This window comes from Mya arenaria, chromosome 10 (genome assembly GCF_026914265.1).
Source record: "Mya arenaria isolate MELC-2E11 chromosome 10, ASM2691426v1".
NCBI classification, from domain to species: domain Eukaryota; kingdom Metazoa; phylum Mollusca; class Bivalvia; order Myida; family Myidae; genus Mya; species Mya arenaria.
Genome location: NC_069131.1, coordinates 35,146,644 through 35,172,355, shown reverse-complemented (window position 1 = coordinate 35,172,355; position 25,712 = coordinate 35,146,644). Strand labels below are relative to the sequence as shown.

At 34.2% G+C, this 25,712-nt stretch overlaps 2 protein-coding genes across 4 annotated transcripts in view; both read right to left on the bottom strand.

Moving 5' to 3' along the window:
- The window catches only part of LOC128205351 (uncharacterized), a 73,815-nt gene extending 71,419 nt beyond the window's left edge, over positions 1–2,396 (bottom strand). For both annotated transcript variants that reach the window (XM_052906923.1, XM_052906925.1), the window contains exon 1: positions 2,261–2,396. The gene's annotated coding sequence lies outside the window, so the exon portion shown is untranslated. The remainder of the gene's footprint in view (positions 1–2,260) is intronic.
- A 12,495-nt stretch (positions 2,397–14,891) lies between these two features.
- Positions 14,892–20,620, bottom strand: LOC128205229 (toll-like receptor 2). Of its 2 annotated transcripts, none has more exons than XM_052906732.1 (2): positions 20,522–20,620; positions 14,892–18,824 (listed from the first exon to the last, which is right to left on the bottom strand). In XM_052906732.1, the coding sequence occupies exon 2, from the start codon at positions 17,961–17,963 to the stop codon at positions 15,450–15,452; it is 2,514 nt and encodes an 837-aa protein (XP_052762692.1). In that variant the 5' UTR covers positions 17,964–18,824; positions 20,522–20,620; the 3' UTR covers positions 14,892–15,449. The 2 variants fall into 2 exon arrangements, with proteins under 2 accessions (XP_052762692.1, XP_052762693.1); XM_052906733.1 differs by lacking the exon at positions 20,522–20,620 and adding an exon at positions 20,041–20,173.
- Between the last annotated feature and the right edge of the window lie 5,092 nt (positions 20,621–25,712).

The following is a 25,712-nucleotide window of genomic DNA, read 5'->3' as shown; positions in this document are numbered from 1 at the left end:
ATAAATATATGCTTTACATAACGTTAATATTTAGGTGACTTATAGGTCCGATGGGCCGGGTGTAAAATGTACTATATGTTTGTATTGAAAATGTAATTATGTTATATACACATGTCACTATAATAAACAATTTACTTACTACTTACTTACTATAAAAACAAATAAGATTGTCAAAATCGTGTTATAAACATCAGCAACACAATCCGTTGCCTGGGGCCATAAGTTATGAACCGGGAATTATGAGACAGGATGAGACCGGATTTTACAAGGAGAGACCGGGAAATAGTATCGCCCTCTATAGTGTAGACTGTTGTGTACATGTAACTACATTTTCCCGGGCTAAAGAAGTTCGGTACTTTTATTTGGATTATGATAAGTATGATTTACAATGTATATACTTCTTTCAATTTCATTTAAGTTTAAGTCATACTTTGTCATATGATTTTATATTCAGAGTTTACTGTCTGTTGTCTATTAATAACTGTATATGCAAATCTGATTAGTTCCATTTTGTTCGTAAATGATTCATTGGGAAGTGTGTTTATTATGAAATTAAATATGAAATAGTTTTCTTTAAGTAGCTTGTTTGGAATAAAGTATATCATTAAAATGTTTTATAATAAGCAACCTATAGGCTTGTTATAAAGTTGTTTAGCTTTGTCTTTTGGTTGATTTTATAACCAAGTTAAACTATGCTACTTGTATTAATATTCATATTTTATAAACCATACTTGGATTTGTTTTCTTTCTATTTAAAGACTGACTGAATCTGTTTCATTAAGTTATCTGTCTTCTTACGGTACCTTCACCATTTTTACATATTTGGACTCTGTCAAGGTAGTGTGTGGTTTCGCCGTGGGCCACTCACATTTGTCAAGAAGGGTTTTCAATATAAAACTTGATTATTGTAACTGAAATGTGAAAGTTCTCTGATTTTTGATAGTTAAAAATAAATTACTTGGAGTTTAGCTTTTTAAACTGTGTTTATCAATATTTGACACTCTACAGAATTGTTTTAACCTTACAACATAAAGTTGCCTTAAGGCTTGCCTGAGCAGCTAGGTGTAGCTTGGACATTTGTTAGTTTCATAGTTGTTTTTGTTTTACTGTGTTATTTCCATTTGAATATAATTAATGAACTTAAGTTCTTGAATAGATTGTATAAAATAAATGAAAACATCTCAGTTGTTTTTCACGCCCAACCTCCCTGCCTTTGCCCTGTGTCGAACCTGAGGGTTCTTGTAACCGCCCGTGCGGCTTACTACCACTCGTTGAGGTTCGGTTACAATAATAGACACATTGAAGACGTCACGCGCACCTGCAATGTGCCTATATGCAAATCATTGTTTACATCAGCTGTCGTAAAATGCGCATAAATACATTTAACTTAATTATTTAGATATACAGTTAAAACGGTATTTTTTAAGATGTGGGGTAGAAAAACACAATTGTTATGACAACCCTGTTCGTTTTGTATTATTATTGCAGAGTTATGAAATATAAATTCCGGTCAAAAGAAGTACTCTTTAGACGTGTATTTATTATATGTGTTCTCCACTCCTTTTATGGAAGTGCCGAAGGTGGATTGTACATGTACCTCGGGTATTTCCGTATTGATTTTCATTGGTTAACGGAGGTCAAACCCCGCCCTAAACATGTACAATTTGCTTGCCGGCATGCACACGCTTTATATGAACAATGTATGACGAGCTTGTCTGGTTCTCATTTTCACGGTTCAGTGGTGCCCAAATTTTTTAATGCCTATCACTCCGGCAAAAAAGAAGTAGTCCCTTGCATACACGTACAAACCGTAAGAGCCCATTTTTTAATGCCTATCACTCCGGCAAAAAAGAAGTAGTCCCTTGCATACACGTACAAACCGTAAGAGGGCTTGTACAGACAAACGCTTCGCGTTTGTCTTCAAGCCCGTATTACAACCCTCTCGGTTAAACATTCTTCAAGGCGATGGAATTTCGTGAAAAACGTTCCAATCTGCAAAGGGACACTCAAGACTACCACGCCAAAGGCGTTTACGTCCACAACCGTGATTAAACAGATCATATTTAAACGCTGACATGAGTTGTTAGTGTTCGAACTGCATGAAACGTTTAACCTTTGGGTATTTCTTCTTGCAAAATTACACGTACAAGTACACGTCACGTTTCGCAGCCTATCCAATAGCATAGTGAGAATGGGAACACCACATCTATAACGAAGTTTCTTACATGACAAACCATATGCATAACGTAATCGTACTCACCGTTTGACTATATCCCTTTTAAATCAAACAGCGTAAACCTCGGTGACAATTACAACGGTTTGACGGATATTTATAAACATTTCTAATAGTATATATTTATATATATTTTAATATAAGAAAAAACACTCGATACACCTGCATCCACACAGGGAAGTGTTCATTATATATTGTGCAATACTCAGCCATTCAAATCACTAATCAATTTGTTTATTACTACCAAATGTTTGTGAGATATGATCTCATGCTTAAGAAACCATTGTAGACTTATCACTAGCATTTCAAAAGATTTGATTATAGTTGATAGATAATAATGAACCTATATACGAAGTGATTTAACATAACGTTAAAATGCTTGAGGTATTGTTTATCAAAAAACGAACATAAAACGCTGATAGCTTAAACAACTTATGAGGAGACTTATGCGGAACATAAAGAGTTAAACTGCTAATTAAAAGAATCTTATTACCTATTGGTGTTCGGTTGATTTTATTGTTGTTTTTATTTTGACGCCAGTTTGCTTAGTATTGGAATTACCACAATTCCAATTCTAAAGCCATGTTTGTTGGGTAAAAACTAATATCTTACTTTTTATGATATTTACTTTAAGATTAGGTATTGCAGAATAATACAATATTTGAGAAATAAACTATTGGTTTAAGTGTGAGGGATACACATCGAGACGTCAACATGTTTTATGTTTTAACACCGTGTGACAAACCATTTGCATTGACTGCATTTACATTTCTCAAACGACTGTGCGCCGGCCTTTTTACACTGATTGTATTAACTGACGAAACCAACGTGCGCACGACTATATTAACTAATGTGTAATCACCGTGCGCCCGACCATGTACATTAAATGCGTTCGCCTATTTGAAACCGCGCCAGACAAGGTACACTGACTGTATTATTCTAACTCTAACCACCGTGCGCCCGCAACGTATCAAACATATTTTGTTAAGCGCAAAAATACATATGTTTGGATTATTCCCGCCAGTTACAGTTCAATGAGTGGCATTATGGGAGCATTCATTTGCATTTTTACAATCGACATGTATTTACAACTGGCTTATCGTATATTTCAACATGACATCATATTCAGCCCATTACAACTGACCTTTTAGGTTACACTCCATTCATCAGAATTTGGGTATCCGTCGACGGTGCATGGGGTGCGTTGGCATTGTTGCATTTACTACTGCATTTGCAACCATATATCAGCCTCACATTGCTAGTTGCAATGATGACAGTCATGATATATCGCCAATACTTGAACAGTCACACTGAGCATTTAAATTCACCATACCGCGTTGGCATTCGCACAGCTGCATTTTTTTGACTGTCAATCATTTTTGGTGGAACAATTGCTGTCCTATATTTATATCTCGACACAAACAGGCAATTCAACTTAAGCTGTTTTGTCTCGTGTTATGTTTGGTATTCTTATGTTCTCGAAGCTTACATATTTCAGAAGGAAGTCGTGGATTCGGACGGAAATAATACCATCACTGTTCAATGTTTTAAAACCATGAAATGCTTATACCATTTGTAATAAGTAGATTCGGTATACGTTTTATTTGTTAATAAACGTCATCATTAGTGTGTGAACTTAGTTATTATCATTCGTATGATTCCAGTGTGCATGGAACAATCCGGCCAGAGGGTACGTGCGGAAGCCTTTAACCGATAACGCAGCATGCCCGAGGTCAGACATCAAGAAAATCGTGGGTTAAAAGGTCTGATCTGTCTGTTTTGACCCTATCTGAGATTTATTGTAAATTGTTCTAACCGATTGACTGACATGAAACGGATAACTTTTTGTCTTTTTTTTTTCAAAGATGCACCCATTTTACACGTGCGCGATTGTTCTTGCGTTGTTGTTTATCAGGCATAATTGTTGTTGTTGGTAGAAGTAAAATTTGTGTACAATATGTGTTTTGGTTTAAAAACGGCTAACATCGTCAGAACAAGCGAACTGTCCAAAATCGACTGTATACGGTTGTACAAGTACTAAATACGCCAACACAGAAACAGGTCAAGGCTCATGAAGTGATTTGTTTGTCTCGAAGACATAACACTCGGTATTAAAATGTTGAATATTGATATGGATTCTACCTTTATAAAATCGCACGAAATGAACATGCAACGTTTCCGTTCTGAAATCTGTTCGGTCCTGTTGAAGGACCGCAGACTGTAGCATGAGTCTAAGATCAAGTAGTTTTGATGATGCCAGCGATAGTTTGGTATTTCCATTCGTAACGGAAAAACGGGGTTTTGTACATTTCTCTCAAAAGCACGTGCGCCGTTATTTACTGACGTCTAGACGCACTTTGATCAAAAGTATTGTAAGCGTCAAATTGTTCCATACAACATCGTTTATTATAGTGTTTGAATAAATCTGTTTGATTTTTTCTTCAGAAAATTGTTCGTGGTAATTTTATGAAATACTCTTCATTGCGTTATTTTGTGTGATTTGCTGCTATTTCAGCTCTATCAAATGACATATTATCGCCCCAGCCACTTTGTCGCATTTTCCAATCTTCTCACTTCTGCCTCGAAATTGCGATGAAACAGAACAAGGCCATCTTATGAAATAAGATATAATAATGGTATCATTTTTGTTACATTAAGACAACGTTTTATTAACTGGGGCTTGTATCATGTTGCTTAACTTCAAGTAGTAATCCTATTCTTGGAAAATATTCGTTGTTATGAATTAATGATATCTTTCAATTTTGGACACAATATATGGAAATTTTCTCTAAATTTCAATCGGAACTCGACTAACTAATAAGTGGACTTAAAAAATCGAGATACGCCAACATTCAAGTATTATTTTTTATCATTTTACCAAACATTCTAATTATAAGATATATACTGAAAAAAATCTTGTCTGTCTGTTAAGATAAGATGGATGGCGATTTAAAACTCAGTCAGCGTACATTGCACGGTTGAAAAAGATAGGTAAACTCACTCAGTATACATGGTCTGACGCAATATAATTTGTAAATAAAGTCAATGAATTTGGGCCAACGCGCGGTGGTTACAGATAAATGAATACAATCAATATACATGGTCCAGCCTTTGATGGTTTCAAATACAAGGTAAATACAGACAATAAACATGCTGCAGTGCACGATGGTCAAAGTAGGTAAGTACAGACAGTATACAAGAATTGGCGCACGATGTTTACTTGTAGTCAGATACAGCTTGTGTACATAGTCCGATGCATAGTATTTTCATATGGGTTAATGTATTTAGTCCGGTGCACGATGGTTTTAGATAGGTAAATACAGTCAGTCTTCAAGGTCCTGTGCATTGAGTTTTGAGATTGTAAAAAACAGTGAGTAAATATGGTCCTGCGCTCGGTGAATGTATATTTTTAAAGACAGATGTGAACAAGGTTTGGCGCACGGTAATAAACGATGGATAAATATAGTCAGTGTCAGTAGTCCGGTGCAATGTGGTAATACTTAATAAAGTTGGACTGCGCTGTCTGCGTTATCGTGGTTAGTTTCTCTCACTCCATGAATTATCGGTTATCATCAAACAATTATCCCTTTGTTCTATTATGATTTGCAATGAAGTATAAAAAAGTATGACAAACAGCATTTATCAAAGTTTAATTGAAGTATGTATTTTATTTTATTGAAATCAGCTACTTAAGCCTGGTAAGCTTAAGAAGTTTCGAGAAATTTGTGCCAATAGCTGAGATATCAAATTTTTATGTTGAATCATCTCGTAAGTAGGGGTATCTGATTTATATACTAAAAGCAAAACTTTTGAAATGTTAGTCTTAATGCTACAATTGATTGTTTTAAATATAATAAGTTTAAAGCAGTACTATACTCAACTGTATATTCAGTTTAGTTGAATAGCACGATATCATATATCACAGACCTTTTGACTAATTCAATAATTCGATCATTGAATTCAATAGCTTGGTATTGCACAATATATCTATATAAGGTATACTTCCTCATCCTGAATACAGATTTATCGCGTCAAGGGATGTATATATTGGAAATATTTCTCTGCATTTTAGAAATGGGTAAAACAAGTTGCACCAATGATCAATTAATCTCTGTGATGCATTTAGTTTGACGAAAAGTGAATATATATAACCAAAGTGTTTGTTCCCCTTTTGGATAAGCTATAAGATTGCGGAACACGACGTGTACGTGTATTTGTACTTGTATCTACAAGTACATGTTCAAGTTGCATTGAAGTCTAGATTTTTTTTCTTCTTAAAACTTGTAATTGTATGCGCTCTGATACTTACTTCATTAGTTTGTCTCGTTTCAGCGTACATGCCATTTCAAAGGGAACAATTGACAGAAATTTGATGACTTAGTGCACAAAATTGTGTTTGGCATCCTCTCGATTGTCTGCACATGTATTTATGGAAAACATGCCTTTGGTTACCCACATTGACATGTTTTTCTATCTTTGTAAGGTCACAAAACACGTTATATTTTCATTCCCATCTGAATAATGGTGGTCTTAATTTCACCATCCTATATTTCGGCACGTAGTTGGTAAAAAACATAAATGCTAGCATTTAAGATTAAGCTTATTGTCACTAAAAAGATTACCGCTCCATACGCAATATATATATTGGTAAGAAGGAAGTGCTCATGAGGATTTCCATGGGATTGTAGTTGGGTCTCCTAGAGGCAGAGGCAATGTCGGCGTTATTTAAAATAGAAAGATAAAAATAGTTGAACCTGAATCACGCAACGAAGGTTGAAGTTCTTCTGTCAAGCATTGATAACCTAGTTTCGTCGCATTGTGGTGTTTCTTGTTTTGTTTTATTTTAATTTGACCTTTACTTATTTCTTAGACAGGCATATATTTGTTTATTACAATATTTATTTCTAAGACAAAGTGGCGTAAAGTCAAGCGCGTTGTTCTACGACACCTCTCTTTTGTAGAGCAATTAAATTAGGACCATGAACACCCTTTCTTATGAGGTATTAAGGGCCATCATGGCCCTCTTGTTTTAAGGAAAACGGTCTGAGGTCTTTGTCATAGCCTGTGTAGCTTTGAAGTTGACAGTGGTGTGAAAACTCTTTAACCTTGGTCATAACTAAAAAATCGTTAAAGATGTTAAGGTGAGATTGATTCACACTTTGACAATGCATACCTTTTCACTGGAGGAAACAAACAAACATTGGCCTTTGCTCCGCAGTGCTAATGTTTAATGATGAAATATTTTTGTAATTAAATAAAAAATAATAGTTTAGACATTGTAATAGACATTCACAAATCACATTTTCACAGATTCAATTTCTGTGTTTTTCAGTCTTCTTGACAGAAAAAACTCTATTTATGCATCATAACTTAAGGCACTCAATGCATCATACCAAGAAATAAAGGATAACATATTTTTTCAAGAAAAATGAAAATATAATGTACAACATTAATTAAAAGCTGATGAAAATACTTATGCTGGTTGCTTCTTCTGGAGACAAAGCGTTTCTGAAACCCCTGATTAATGGATTAACTTTAATATTTAATGTACACATTTATTCTAGAGCTGATTATTATACTTATGCTGGTTGCTTCTTCTGGAGACAAAGCGTTTCTGAAACCCCTGATAAATTGTTTAACTTGCATATTTAATGTTCAAGTTTATTCAAGAGCTGATGATGGTACTAAGCTGTTGATTGCTACATCTGGACATAATGCGTTTCTGACACCCATAAATCCAAATGGATTTAATTTAATTTTTGATGTACACAGTTATTCCAGAGCTAATGATGTTACTCTGCTGGTTGCTACATCCGGACCCAAAGCGTAGAGCCACAGTGCCTGCCCTGGAGAAGAACCGCTGGGTCACACAGAGAATTGACATGGCAATGTACAGCTTGGATGAGATCCTACCTAACTGTGGTACGTTCATTTCTCTTTCTACATGTTCAAAGAGTTTAATGCGACTGATTGTGTTAAATTGTACTTGAAACAAACGCTTTCTTAATTAAGAACGAGGTCGAGTTATTAGCATAGCCTTGGTGTCGTTGCTTTACTCAATCTTTGAAAAAACAATGTTAGCAGTAACTTGTTAACCGACAATGTGGTGTTGTCTTCGCAGTCAGGGTGAACATGCAAAATTGTTGATGTCAGCGATAACACAAAACGGAAGTGAAGATCTCCAAATGAAATTTGGTACCTATAATTGCAGGAAACAATGTGGTCATGTGAAGCAAGACCCCTTATTCTGGCTATAATAATTGTTGAGTTTACTACCCTTGTGTTATATTTGTTAACATCACAGACATCATTTTATCAAGTCCCTTACCCTGTCCTAGATATTTGATTAATTGCATGTATGCGGCTTGGGTCAACTTAACAATATTGGGAAACAGTGTGTACATGTGTGCACTTGCTCGGTTTGGTTGTGTTTTATTTTATGATGAGTTGTACTTCTTATATTCCTAACGAGTAATTGACCAATCACCAGGTTACAGTCATACACTCAGTTTACAATGACTTTTACTTCTTATATCCAAACGAGTAATCGACCAATCACCAGGTTACAGCCATACACTCAGTTTACAATGACTTGTACTTCTTATATCCCTAACGAGTAATTGACCAATCACCAGCTTACACTCATACACTCAGTTTACAATGACTTTTACTTCTTATATCCCTAACGAGTAATTGACCAATCAACAGCATACACTCATACACTCAGTTTACAATGACTTTTACTTCTTATATCCCAAACGAGTAATCGACCAATCACCAGGTTACAGCCATACACTCAGTTTACAATGACTTGTACTTCTTATATCCCTAACGAGTAATTGACCAATCAACAGCTTACACTCATACACTCAGTTTACAATGACTTGTACTTCTTATATCCATAATGAGTAATTGACAAATCAACAGCTTACACTCATACACTCAGATTACAATGACTTGTACTTCTTATATCCATAATGAGCAATTGACCAATCAACAGCTTACACTCATACACTCAGTTTACAATGACTTGTATTTCTTATATCCCAAACGAGTAATTGACCAATCACCAGGTTACAGCCATACACTCAGTTTACAATGACTTGTACTTCTTATATCCCTAACGAGTAATTGACCAATCAACAGCTTACACTCATACACTCAGTTTACAATGACTTGTAATTCTTATATCCATAATGAGTAATTGACCAATCAACAGCTTACACTCATACACTCAGCTTAAAATGACACATTTTTACCTATATTGTGGTAAGAAACATAGAAAAGAACAACATCGTTGTCCCGTTAGCCCAGTGTTAAGCGCACTCGCTTGTTACCAAGGGAACCCTGGTACGATTCCCCCCTGGACGCATGGAAGATTGATTGGTGGTCACTAAGCAGGACGAGTGGGTTTTCTCCGGGTTTTTCTTGTTTCCCCTTAAACACAAGGCCGAACTCTCGCGCAACATCGTGCCAACAAGAGTAACTTGTTGTAATATAAATAAAACTGATTTTTTTATGGATACACCTTTATTCTTAATGTTCTTAGCAATGTTTAAGAGGTCTGTTTCAGCCTAACTTGTTTTAAAATAAAACTGCGATTGCTCGAGGACGCCGGGATCCGAGCTGAAACTTCGAGGGAACCCATGTTTCGATCAACCGAGTTTCAATTTTCAGGACTGTTATGAAATATCTTTCAGTGAATTTTAAGTTTTAAGCCGTCAAATTGACTCTGTACACCGATTAGGTGTTGCGTTGTGGAAATCGCTCATATGTTTAAAGGCTGTTGTATACTAAATGTATAAGACAAAACTATTATAAATGAATAAATAATTATGATTATTTTTACTAAAAGCACATTTTCTAAACAAGCAACATTTAGATATGACAGTACATATAAGTGCATTAGTCAGATTTAAGTTTCGCAAAATCAAGGATTGATGATTGGTCTGTCTCGCGAAACTGTTCAAACTCTTAATTATCTTATCAAATGCCCTAATCAACTATTAGCGGTCATGCGTAAACAGTGATGAACGTTTTTTCACACCTTATAAACTTTCCTTTCAACTGTATAAGTATCTCTTACTTATGTGCGGGGCGAATTAATGGCAGTGCCGACCTGAGGGCACTTTGGGAAGTCGGTAACGAGGATTGTCCAGTAACGGGTCGCAGCCACGCAGCGTACACAAGGTGTTTTTATTTGCCCGAAATTCATATGAACGAAAGCTTTTCTTGCATACCGAAATTTAAAGATAATTGCACCTTTGACGCTGTAAGTCACAGTAAATGTTGTTTTTAGAAATTCCACTTAATTGCACATGCAAAGTTGTTTATTGACACCTACGGCATGACGTAAGTGAATTTAAATAGTATCCCGATTAACGACGCTTTTTGGAGTTTTTCTTTTAAATTTATATTAGGTTTTTGGTTGATGTACATCGGTCTGACTATGATCATCTTAATCGTTCTATTATTAATTTATATTATTTACCAAAATATTATTCTGAAATGACGCTTTTACGCACGTGAGTCGCACTCGAAATAGGTAAGATAGAAATTTCCAGGCCCGGTAAAAGCTAAAAAACGCAAAAAAAATTGTTTGTTCCAAAAAATACATTTTCGAATTTGTTATACTGTTTTTATCTCAGATTAATAAAGCAAAAAAAAACGGTACTTCTAGTTTGGTTACCCGACCATACGGAATAGGCGCCGATTCTACTGGTTTTTTTTAAAAGTTTTGTGTTTTAATGTGTAGATTAAAATTTTGTATATTGACGATGCGTAATGTTTATAAACAATGTATGTTTGACATAAGTGCAATACTGTATTGTATTATTTGTTAAAGAAGTGTTGTTGTGTTATTTTGCTTGGCATTACTATGGATGGGAAAGGCAAAATATATGATTATATTTGTACCTTTAAATTTGTAACTGATCTAAGCACTGCAAAATGTGTGAGAAAGACACCAAGTTTGTAGTGTGAGACTAGAGGTACTCGTAACTCATCTTAGGGCATTTCTAAAATGACTCGTTCGTGTTTTGTAAAATGAATGTAATTATGAAATTAAGCATGTAAAATCGTAAGAAGTGTTAAACCTAGAAATTGACAGCTGAGACCCTTTAGCACAGTCATGTTAATATTTGCTTAAATATCGTCGTTGAAGACCACAATTTTGTATACCATTGCTAACTTGATACAGCAATTATTTGTAGCGTGATTGGTTGATTGACATTATCACGAGATGTTTTCAAAGTATTTTGGATAGGTCGAAATATTAATCAACTGATGTATTAGTTCTTGTGGCCTTGTGGTGAAGGCGTCAGTTTTCTCATTTTTTCTTGACTTTACCGACGTGGGTTCGCCAACGCTCAACCCACTAAATCAAACCATTTTTTATACGTTCTTTTTTTGTTTCAAAGATCATAATGGGAGTGTTTTCAGATGCAAATTATGGTCGAAAAAACATAAGAGAGTCCCTTTAAAGGCGTAATATAGTTTTTTTGTCATTTGAATGTATTTAAATGTTTAACGTTTATACAATTTAGGTACAGATATAAAAATATTACCATAAATAAAAAAAATAATTAAAAGCTACATACCACAAAATCCCAGTTAAAAAACGCAAAAATATCGTTAATATTGTTTTAACCTGTACCTAAATCTTATGTTTTTATCATTCAAGTCAAATGAGTTCAATATGATGATGCTTTAAAATTAAAAAGAAAGAAAGAAATTGGTATAAACGTATGATAATCACGTATTCATGAACACATTTTCACTTTGAAATCTTGAATAAAAGTATACTCCAAACTATAATAGATAGTCTAGACTTTACATAAACTACACTTTCTACAAAGCAATTATGTGGGACATACTGTTGCAAAATTACCACTATTAATTGATTCTATGTACTTTAACTTTTCATTTTAATGTCAATGCTAAATGTACATATTTGTTTTTGACATTCGTTTTATATTTGCTTGTAGTTCAATGCATAGTTGATGGGGTTTTCTGTAGTTTATGACTAGTAGTTTATTCAGACACTTATAATGAAAAAATGGTACTTATAAACAGGCCCAAATTCCTCAAAAGATCTTCAGCCGTTCAAGTATAAGTACCTTATTTTGATTAGACAACTTACTTTTCTACTTGATTTTACAAAACCTAGTTTATCACGATTAACATTGCCCCCCCCCCCAAAAAAAAAACAAAAAAAAAAAACTATAGGGTAGGTAGATAGGCATATATTTGGGAATCTGTACCATTTGAACCAAACTAGAGTGTCAACACTACAACAAATTAGAAACAATTAAATCCCACGAGGTCACTTTTTTAAATCAGTGAAAAAGGCAAATACATTTTAACCATGTTTAAATGCGACGGATGGAAACTGTTCATAAACTTTGAAATGCTGAAATAAAGATCAGGACTCATATTCACCAAGCAAATAGAAGTGGAATATATCCAATTTTTTGACAAAGCTAATACTGCCTTCTATTGTTAATAACATTTATCATTTTAATTATCGACGGACGCCAGTATAAAAAGACGGTACCCGCGTACACTTAGTAGCATGTGTGCGCGGGAACTGCTTTTGGGGTACAAAGGCTTAAAAGTAAACAAAAAGAAACCCGTTATGTCCACAGATTTATTTAATTTAATTTTGAAAGATGGCATTAAACTTGCACGGCTAATGTAAAAGGCGGGAGACTCGGTGGTTGAAAACCTGTCGTCCCTATCAAGTCCAAGGGTCACCATTATAGACCCTTCCAAGCGTCATCCTAAAGACGCACCGTATTGTACACTTAAAACACCATCAGCAGATAGACCCTGGTAACAGCGGTACTAAACTGCCTAGGCGTATTAAATATTTTACGTATTGACTAAATGTAAATCGCCACCGCGCCTTCCCGGAACAAACGTCCTGATCCTCGGGTTCACGTTGGGTTATATATTCATGCATGATGGAAAGCTGAACTTGGATTCGGTACGTCATGGTCGACAACATGAAGCCGTGCAGAAGATGGGGCAAGGTAAGGGCATAATGACAATGGTTTCCGGTGGCTCGACTGAGATAAACATCACAGACGCGAGCAAACAAAACACATTTAATTAAAAAGTTACATATGTTATGTTGAAGTTAAGATGGCTCGATTCAAGTGTACCGAAATATATTGACAACTATGGATAACATTAAGCTCTAAACACACAAATGATGAACTGAAAACACACATATATATATAGTTTATTATAATCATGTAAAGGGGGTGGGCTGGGCAGGGATTTGAGAAAAAAATGTACGGGCTACCTTCTCGAAAGTTGTAGAAGAAAAGGGGAAGTAACAAGGTAAACGCTGACGTCATCGGATAGATTCTAGAGTGATAGACTGGTTACGGTAGTATATACTTGTATGGTAAAAGGAACTGTGCGCCGCGATAACGCTGGTTACATTAAGCTGTAACCAGAATTATAGTTTTAACATTTTCCGCGTACATGTATATTCATATTTTAGTTCTACAAAACTCGTTATTGTTTTTAATTTCATGTAAAAATGCTAATTTCCTTCTTAAGTTGAACATTAAACTTATAATACATAAATATATAAATAATCTTTACTTGTTTTATATATGTCTATATCTTGCAAAAATGAACAAAAGCATCAGCAACAGGTTATTAAAATATATAAGTACCGATCTATAAACAACACATGCGGCAGTAACGTAATGACATACACCACATCTCTTTGTAATAATTAAAAAAATGAACAGACCACTGAGGGATATATGACAGCCATTATAAATGTTCGGAATTCAATTTTGGTGTTGATAAAACACATTGACTATTTTTGTTTTGGAGAGGGCGGGGCGTGGCCATAATAGGAGTTATGTCAACGTTGCTTACGCCTGTGATAAACAATACAAAAACTGACGTATAATTTCAGGGGTTTTATCAAACTGATAAGAACGTAAAATATCTTTTTGTAATGAACTTCAGATGGGTTTAACAATCGAATCAGTGTAATTGTTTAAACATTGTTTAGAGAAATATTATACTATATTTGTGCTGATGTTGAAAGAAAATGCTAAGAATGATTTCCGTTGAAACTCTAAAAACATTTAAAAATATTAAGTCAAATTACTCATATTGTACCAAATTGCGAGCTTAGATTAAACCTGCTACAAGTCCTTTATAACGATATTAGCTTAAGGCGTAATTTGTTTTTGATTAATTCCACTGACTAGATCGACCCTATTTTCTTATCCCGACCCCACACATGTTTTGCCGTAGTGTGATTTTTTTTCGAAATTTCCTTTAAAAAATGTGCTTTTTTAAAGTGAACATGTTACAATTTGAACATTTCATATCTTAAATTATTAACAATTATAACAGGACTATACTCTGATATAGGTCGGCTTGGTACATAATCCCAGTTGATAGACACAGGCTTTGAAAAAGTCCATTTCTGATCAATTCGTCGTAAGAGTAAGTATAATGATTATGTCATGATAATATGCTGTGGTACATCTTGGACCGTATTACAGAAAAGTCTCAAAGGGACTCACTCATGTTTTGGCACTGAGTTTTCCCGGTAATGCGTCTCAAAACACCTTAATTATAATTATTTTACTCTTTGATACCGAAATTGCAGGAAAAATATACAAAATTGTTTAAAAACCTAGTTGTAAACCCACGCCAGTAGTCAAGAAAGAACTAAAGAACTGAACCACTCGCCAACAATATTTCATAAATAGCCCCTTGGTGAAAACACTGGAAGCATCACGTGATAACATCAAACAACCACTCACCTTCAGTCTTTTGCTGAATCGCGTCAGTAATGCTTTTTAAAAATCGTGGACATCAAAGGCAATATTTGAGCATATATGAACATTTGTTGAAGGGTTCCTGTCGTCAGTATCTTAGTTTTAACTCTCTTAAAGATTTGTTACACTTTATTTCCTAATAAAAAAAAAACAGCAAAGACAAATATCATGGATGAAGAAAAATGAGACCACAACATTCGGTATCGGATACACACAATTTTCTATGAAGAATGTCTATTAATTTTTATATATGTACTAATTCTTACAATACAGTCTCAAAGAACGAAGTATTTGGAAATGACCAAGTTCATAAACGCTTGTATATGAATAATATAAAATATTGTAAAATCTTGAATTTAAATTATTTATGACAAAGTTCGGAAATACTCCTCTTTTCAACAATCAGACAATGGTTTTCCCATTGTGGCTTTCAGGTCCTCTACAAATACTTTTCTTCGTATACTATTTTCAGTTTCACACCATTTTCCGTTGCTCTTCTTTGTTAAAAGAACACACCAAGATTTACTCACAGATTCCAAATCCATATCCGTCAGAATTACAAGAAATATCTTCTTTCTTCCTCTTGTCTCAACTTTACTCAACAATGCAATGTCTATTTGAAATTCGCACCAGGCGTCGTTCATTAGATTGTTTGAAACAACCACTATAACGTTCTTTGATCTGTCCATAGCCTCAAAGTATGCATCAGCTTTAGAACCACCTACACCGCCGTCTCTGTCCCAAAGAAGAAGTTTGTATTGTAATTTATCTTCCAACAGTCTTCTTAAATCTTTAAGAACGAAATGCCTATCATTATGGTTATAAATGACGTACGCATCGTACATTTCATTTAATATTGCTACAAGCGGCTGCCGTTCGGGATCTGACACACCCCGGACAGGTTTGTACTTCTTTTTTAGCCTATGCCAGTAGTACTGAATGTACCATCGGTTCCAGTAGAACATTGTGGCGAAAACAGAAATAATAAGTACTGTACAAGCACTCCCTATGTAGACAGGGATGTACGGATCTGGCGGGCGACAGTCATTAGCTGACAGATGGTAATTTATCAATCTTTTTCCATCCATTTCCCGAGGTGAACGGCAAAAGTAACCGATTGGCCATCCAACAAGTTTTACGTTTTGAATAAACCCTCCACGCGCATTTGATTTAATCTGACTTCGGAACCATCTTGAGTTTTCATCACAAGAGCAATCAAAAAGGTTATATTTCATGCTCAAACGTTTTAAATAATGCACAACTGGCTCTGGAAATAAATTACTTTTATCCGGAAGTTTTATACGATTCCACCTGACGGATATATATTCAACTTTGCTTTTAATTGTAATATTTGGTGGAAAATGTATTTCTTTAATTGCATTATGGTCCAGTCTAATAGAGGTAAGGTCATCAAATGTTGAGAAGATTTTATATGGGAATTTTTTAAGTCCAACCCTATTGAGTGCAAGAGTTTTAAGATTCTTTAATTGCGCCAAAGTGGAAAAAAATGCCGGCTTATTCACGATATGATTGTCAGTAAGGTTAAGTTTTATAACATGTTTAAATGCATTGAAGATTTTTTCAAAACTGTTATCTTTAAATTTCAAGAAATTCCCCGATAAATCTAGTTCTGTTAGATCTGTAATGTTAAATGCATTTTCTGCTAATTTTTTTAATCCCTGAATCTGTCTGTCCATATGTAAAACTCTTAGCTTTGGAAAATGTGCAAACGCATTATTTTCAATCGTCTCTATAGCATTTTTGCTTAGCTGTAATTCTGTTAGATTTCGAAGACATTTGGTGTATTTATCTGTAAGCACACTAATGTGGTTATATTTGAGGTTTAATTTTGTTATTCCTATTGTGTCGTTGCTTGATTGGTCACAAATCTTTGGCATGAACGGTACCAACTGGTTGGCACTCAAATCCAGATAGCGAAGCTGGGGTGGATACTTGCCCGGAATAATACCTTCTTTGGAGTTGATCCAGTTTTTACTTAGATTAAGCTCCTTGAGGGAAACTAAGAGTCTAATACTGTTTATTTCGAACACCTGTATTTTGTTATCTGACAAATTTAAAACTTCAAGCTTTTTGAAACATTTCCACGACTTTTCTTCTATGTAAGATATGAAATTTTTAGCAACGTTTAAATTTCGAAGGTTTGGGAATAGACCCCTGTCGTTGTCGAAACAAAATCTTATTGTGCTTGAGTTAAGTCTGTTATTGCTTATATCCAGTTGTGTTAAGGAAAAGAACTGTTGGCTTGTGTTGCTGAACTTGCTTATAGCATTATGTACAACAGAAATTTTCTCGAGGTAATGAAAATGCTCAATCAATTCGGGCCTTAATATGGCCATGTCATTGCGGTTAAGGCGAAGATTTGTTATTTTCGCAAAACCATGAAACCTCAGACTTGATTTCGTCAAATTCGTGAGTCTCATACCTTCAATAGCAAGTGTAAGGTTAACATTGCCTTTAATTCCTTCAATAGCGTCGAATACCTGCCTCTTGTTTCTTAGTTTTCCACCTGAGAACAACACCTCTGTTAATGAGCCGAAATTAGAAAATGTGTCATTTTTCATATCCCATATGTCATTATTTATGGAATGAAATTTTCTCACACGAATATTTGGTGGAAACTGTTTAATAGACAAACTCTGGAACAGAAACTGTTCCACGTAGAGATTTGTTATATTGTCTGGTAGCGTTTCCTGCCTTAAGGTTTGCCGTACTTCATTTCCATCGCAGTAAACGTTGTATTGTCCATCTTTTGACCTTGTACAAGTGCAAATTGTGGAGCCGGGACACTCAGAAAGTCTTTTACGCAAATTGTTTCCATATGCTCGTTGTACAGATATTGCAAAACAGGTTATTATCATTACACTTAAACGGTGTTTAAAAAGGGCCATGTTTGCAAAATTTGATTTCTACATAAAAGTTTAAATAAGTTGGTAAATCTTGGTACTAAATATTAGCGTCAGCAAATCCGGTCACTATTTGTGAGCAAATTGTGATGTGATAGTCCACAGCAAATCCATACAATAGTTATATGCATATTCTCGTATTAGTCCTTAACAAATCCAATCATTAGTTGCAAAAAGCAATAGCCCACAGCAAATTCATGCAATAGTTTTAGGTACTTCCTCATGTTAGTCCTCAGCTAATCCAGTCGCTAGTTGTGATCAAATTGTTATCGTCCACAGAAAATCCATACAATAGTTATAAGCTAATCCTCATATTAGTCCTCAATAAATACAGCCACTAGTTGTGAGCAAATTGTAATAGTCCACCGCAAATCCATAAATAGTTCTTAGCATATCTGCATGTTATTCCTCAGCATTTTCAGACACTATTTGTAAACAAGTCCTTAGTAATTAAGTATCATTATTGTGAACTTATTTTGACCATTTCTTCAGCATATCCAGACACTGGTTGCATGCTTATCCTTAATTCGTCTTCAACCAATTAAGACCGAGTGGTACTTGTCGTAAGCAAATTCAGCTTATCATATGCGAATCAAAAACTAGTCTTATATATGTCTAGATACTAATTGTCAACAATTCCAGATTCTTATCGTCAGCAAATGTAGGTCCATATCGCCAGAAAATCCAGGTACTAATCGTCATCCAGATACTAATAGTCATGGAATACATGTACTTATTGTCGGGAAATCCAGGCACTAATCATCAGCAGATCCTGGTACGTGTCGTCAGGAAATCCAGATACTAGTTGTGAGCTCTCATTCGGAACAAAATCGTACGATTATTGTTCTGAAAACAAAGAGATATTGAGATAACAACAGTTATACACTGTATATTTTCTATATGTGATTAATTCATTAAACGTTTGTTCAACATAAACACGTATTTAATTCAGGAAGTACCGCATATAGCCGTCGAGTCCAGTTTTATTTAAATTCATTTTTGATAAAAAAGAGGAAATTTATTTAGAAATATAAACATTGGTGTTTGCACTTAGATAAGAAATAATATTTTATGGATAAACTAATAAAATTCGATAGCAAATTAAAGCACTTTCACCAAGAAAAGTAAACGTTTTGAAACGCTATTTAAAACAGTTAAGAACGTGTCCATTACGTGGTGAAATTAAAATCAAAGATAAGTAGATCATTTTCTGTATTTGAATATTCCAAAAGTATGTATCTATTTATATTTTAATGTATAAACAACTATACGCTGAAACAGTATCATTCTTACAAACAATGCTTTCACTTTCTTTGCCGTGTGCCACTGAACCAGTTCGTTTCAGTGTTAAAAATCATTTCCCATCGAAAACAACCTCTGATTCATACTGACGGTTAACTATGTGATAGATATTTTCATTTTACTACGGTGCAAGTAGATTTCGTAGTTATTTCGATTCAGAAGTTAAAGTTCAGTACTTTCCTATGGGGAATCTTAAGTATTAACAAAGATCATGCAGGAAATATAAGCAAAGAAAACAATACAAATATTATTCAAATGTCCATAAGAGTTTTAAAAGCGTATGTTGTTACCTTTAGAACAGCTCTTAAGAAAAATCATCTTCGTAAATGACGCAAATCAAAGAATAAACCTGTGCATGTATAATGACTATGATCATTTCTAACTCCTATGTTGCATTTTAGAACGATTTGTATTTCATTTAAAACGGACATTGACTAATTGAGAGACATATAAGGTAGTTATATAAATAATAATAGTTCATTAATGGAGAAAGGAAGAAAAACAGCAAATTTCATTGTGTTTTTACATTTTATCTAAACAAACGTCTTTTTTTTGTTGACTTTCGTACAGGAAACTAATACATGTTTTGTTTCCCTAAATTTGAGTTTTAAAATAGAGACCGCTCTTCTACTGTAACAAAATTCCGATGTTATTTAGATATAAATTATTTTAAAGTTTAGTTTCTAAATTATTTCTACCTGAATCATACATTGATTCAATTAATAATAATTATCTACTTTAATGTTATACTTGCTCTTACTGATACGATTTACCATGTTCCATGCATTCTCGTCAGCTCCTCCGTACTTATATTTGGAGGGCCGTTACCAAGGGGTCACGTGATACTTAGGGCGTAGTCTTATCGCTATCATCGTGGTGTCAATTAAGACCAGTATTGAATACCACCCCAATTGATCTATATTGCGTCAACATAAACATGTTTTCCATTGTACATTGTATCAGACTATGTGTTTATAGATTTATATAAAAAAATGTAGTGAATATATATATATATATATATATATACATATATATATATATATATATATATATTTAAATTGATTATCATTTTCACATCGTTTGAATACGGAAATTGTTCATACATGTTTCACCAAATATAATTTCAAACACAATGCTTAGTATACAAACTGATATTATATTTCACCGTAATGTAATAAATAAGACAATGAATGTTGTGAACAAAATCTGACATTTCATTTAAACTGCAAAATAAAACTCACCAATCATCCCTAAAATGCTACAACGAAGTATCCATTAAAACCTCGGTGTGTCAATATTTAACAAATGATCAACGTTATCTACTAAAGGAAGAGTTTCAGTTACCTTAATAAACTTCCGTAATGTTATTCAGAGTCGCAGGGACGTTTAAATGTCCAAAAACTGAACTGCAATGTATTATTTGTGATGGTTAGATGACATCAAATTAAATCTACTCTTTGCTACGCTCACTCCGCCCATTCTTGATCATAAAGGTTCTACCTCAAGTCATATAACTAAGAATACAACCAATTTGTTTGATACATTGAAAACGAAATTCTGACTCAGAGAATGAGTATCGGATGAATGGCAGTAGGCAGACCTTTAGACACCCGCGAAATTTAAAACTCTTATTGATTAAGTCTAGTACTTAATGATTGCCTATCTGCAATGTCATTGGGTAGAAATGTAGATTGTATTAAACCTGCAATTTAAACAGCTGAAAATGTACTGTAGGTTGTAATTTTACTGCAATAATTTTTGCTTGAATATGTAAGCGGTATTCTATCTGAAAATCTTTGGTGTATTAAACCCGTAATTTCATTGGCTGAAAATGTAGATTGTATTTTACCTGCAATTTAAATGGATGAACATGTAGGTTGTATTATATCTGCAATGTCATTGAATGAAAATGTAGGTAGTATTATACCTGTTATTTAATGGATGAAAATGTAAGTTGAATTATACCTGCAATTTAATTGGCCGAAAATGTAGGTTGCATTATACCTGCAATTTAGTTGGCTTAAAATGTAGGTTGTATTATATCTGCAATTTCATTTGTTGAATATGTAGGTTGTATTATACCTGCAATTTCATTTGTTGAATATGTAGGTTGTATTATACCTGCAATTTCATTTGTTGAATATGTAGTTTTTATTATACCTGCAATTTCATTTGTTGAATATGTAGTTTTTATTATACCTGCAATTTCATTTGTTGAATATGCATTTGTTGAATATGTGGGTTGTGTTCTATCTGATAATATGTTGGTGTATTAAACCTGGAATTTCATTGGCTGAAAATGTAGGTTGTATTCTCAAAAAGGTTGGTTCATTAATTCTATGAATTTACAGTGTTCGTCTTTTATAAATAATACTTTTCTTTAGATTTAGAAATAGTTAAAGATGTAAGTATGTACATACATTATTAAATGGTTTGATGCGACGCAGAACCACTAGAGCAGTCAAAGGTTATTACTCTGTAGCCGATTATTGTGTAATAACATGCTAACAACTTTACATTTTCTAGTAGAACACATCTTTGTGTGTAAGATACCCTCTATATGGGCAGTCACTGGCCCAATTGTAGAAACATTCGTAGAAGATGTAACGTTGATTTATATATTGATCGCTCGCAGTGAAATTGACACGTTGGTTCTTTCTTCATTTCAGCTTTGTTGCTGCTGTCAGCCATTTTAGAGGATGTGAGGGAAGTGCATTATGGGTCAACCTAAGCCACAATATTGCGACTAAAGGGAACTTTTTAACATTTGGACATTTATTATTTTCCCCTCAACGTAGCGTGGACATTTATTATTTTCCCCTCAACGTAGCGTGGACATTTATTATTTTCCCCTCAACGTAGCGTGGACATTTATTATTTTCCCCTCAACGTAGCGTGGACATTTATTATTTTCCCTCAACGTAGCGTGGATATTTATTATTTTCCCCTCAACGTAGCGTAGAATCACCAAAACAAAAAAATGTCAATGACACTGAAGCAGCTGTGTATATTAACTAGGTTCAACCCAACAGCAAAATTGACTATTAAAATTAATTTTGATCCTGAATATAACTCCATAAAAGTAATTTAACTGACATTGATGTTTTACAGGTAGAAAAAATCCTTGTCATGAAATGTTTTTTACGTTTTTACTTTACATTCATTCCTTAAAAACGATTTATTTTACATTTGTACGAATGTGCATATGCTTGCTTCAAATTGGATATAAATTAAATTCCATTGAATTTAAGCTTAAAAGGTTTCTGACTTTGAACCAGTTTCTAAATGCATCATAGGGGGTAAAAATGTCTAATGTACATTTAACTGATATTTTTAGATTTATAATATTTAAGATGGAGGAAACACACAATGAAACAAAGGTAAGCGCAAACATGGACAGATAATATATTTTAGAAATTACTGCATTCTTTACTTCACGTTAACATGTCCTGTCAAAAGCTACGTGCCTAAAGAGGTCGTTGTTAAAAACTGCACTTCCCACCAATACTTTAAATGTTTATTTTCAAGATTTCTCCAAAATATATTGAATTACATGCTGCATATGCGTTATATTGTTTACATGTATAATTGGTGCAATACGCCTGTTTAACAAACTTTAACAACAGCCCGAGGAATACAACGACATGCTATAAAATTATAGTTTTAGAACTTTAGAGACTAGATTCTTATGTTTCAGAACATTTTGAAACATAAATATATAATATGAAACGAAACGCATTTCTCAAAAAAGCAACTAAAGTATCATTTAAAACTTTTTATAGTCACTAACCCCTAACCCGTTTCCCCACGGCCCAATACATTTTAACTCTCTCACTTACAACATTGTTTGAACACCAGCCTTATAACTGCTCAATCACTGCATTTGACAGTGTAAGATAATAGAAGATGGGATAAGATAAGATATGGATGCTCTGAATATATATCTGTAGCTATTGTTTACACCAACAGTATTGCTAAAGCAGTTTTGGTTGCTGTAGCTTTATTTAGGAATCAAAAAGATCTACTCTCAAATTGTGGTACCAGCTGTCTACTTTATATGTAACTATCCTTTATATAAAACAAAACAGCTACAAGCGAAGTCTTGTCTGCTGCATATCTAGAGTAGTGTGTAACCTCCAACGTCTATTGTGATATTCTTAATCTAAATATATCTAAGGGACACAATTCTTTATATACTACAGAATATTTCTCTATTGTAGTTATTCATACTGAATACTATGTTTCCTATATAGCTATGCATATAGAATTGTATTTCACTTAATGCTTGGGTATGAATGAATAAACATGTAACTCCATTTGAGATCTTATGTATCTAGCGCTTTTAGCGCGCATTTATATATCCCATCGCAGCGATTACATAGTAATCAAAATAAAGGCAAATAGAAAACGTAAGCAACAAATATTAAAGTCCTATTTTAACTCAGTGATTGTTAAATGAATGTAGAAATTTGCCAAACAGTTGGACACTTGATAGTAACATAGGTTTGTATATCTAGAGTATAGCCATTGAAACATCCGCATTTTTGTATTGAAACATATAGAGTATAGCCATTGAAACATCCGCAGTTTTGTATTGAAACATATAGAGTATAGCCATTGAAACATCCGCAGTTTTGTATTGAAACATATAGAGTATAGCCATTGAAACATCCGCAGTTTTGTATTGAAACATATAGAGTATTGCCATTGAAACGTCTAGTGTATTGCATTTGAAGCATCTAGAGTATATCCATTGAAACATCTACAGCTTGGTATTGAAACTTCTAGACTTTTGCCATACAAACATTTTGCCATTGAAACATCTAGAATATTGCCATTGAAACATCTAGAGTATATACTTTTAAACATCAGGAGTATTGCTATTGAAACATCTGGAGTATTGCCATTTAAACTTCTGGATAATGGGTATTGAAACAGAGACTTTCTTGCATACCGGACGTGTGTTTCCGGTCATGTGACCAGTGCTGGAAAACCCCATCTGACATGGGGTATCCATGTAAGATGAGTCACGCGCAACAACGCGCCACTTCTTATTTCATTTATTGTATGGCTTATGAAAAATAGATTATGCCATTTCAATAAAGCGCAAACAAATATATATGTTTGCACGACTTTTTATTAAAATTGAAAATAAATAATCATATAAAAACGCTATTTTTAGTTATTCAAAATTACTGCGCTCTATGACGTCAGTAAACAACGTCGAACGCGCTTTTTGGTGTAATTGTACAAAAGTTCGTTTTCAACGTCATTTTTTTTCACAAATTAATACATTAAGATATGCAAGAAAAACATATCAATCATGTATATCAGGTCCGGATCGAAAAATTCGACCCTCGGGCACGCTGCTAGGCCGGTAACTCGGCAAGCCTCGTTACCGGCTTACGCGCTGCCCTCGGGTCTGTTTTTTCTATCCGTACCGGAAACACATGATTGATACTTATAGTCTACAATCCCACATACGTGAAGTCCCTGATATCGGCTGGGTTCACCGTCACCGAAAATGATCGTCCTTTCAATTGATATTAAACTGAGCATAATTGCGTGCGTGGCTGCCAACAAAGTCATGACGACTGTGTACATCAGGGCTGAATCAGACCAAACCATGTATTTCGTCTAAATTCCATGTGTATCGTGGTCATGTAGGGGAGATTTGAACATCACATGCACAGCTTAGGTGAACAGGTCAGTTCGCTACTCGTAAACCTTTTTCATTGAAGACGACCTCGGGTCTATGGCGGTTTATTAGTAGAGGTATAATGTTTTGTTTAAATTAAATGAATTTTGTATTTCTAAGTTTTAATTGATTGTCAGTGAAGTGTTCTATTGTATAAAAAGTTAAATATTCCTAAAGGAAAAGTCCTTTAGATGAACCTTTAAAGGTTTAATTGCTATAATGAATTATTGAGCATACAGCGTAGTTAAATGTAAACTATTCAGACATTGTAAATCCTCCTTAATTATTCAAGGTTGTTTCGATGGGAAATGACAGAGGTGTTCCGATCAATAACAACAAATGTACGGGTTCTTTGAAGACGTTTAAGCAGCGTAAGGTTACCGATATTCGTTCAAACGGGGCCCAGGCCCGAATATCTTGAACGGTATTAAGTCCCTTATGAGAGAGTACAGTTAAGCACCTTGTTTTATTAGGTATAGTTAGCGTCACCTTCCATTTTGAAGAGTTCTGAGATAATATTTTTAAAGTATTGAACAATCTTCTTAATGTTACGAATTTGGCTAAATGCTATAAGATACTTAAGCCTGTTAAGCGTAAAATATTTCGAGAAATAGAGACTTGTTACGTTGGTATTAGCATTAGCATTGATGTCATGAGCATCAAATATTAACAGACGTTTTCTCCACCAACGTCCAACAATAGTTAAAAAATTTAAGTATTAAGAATTTTTCAAA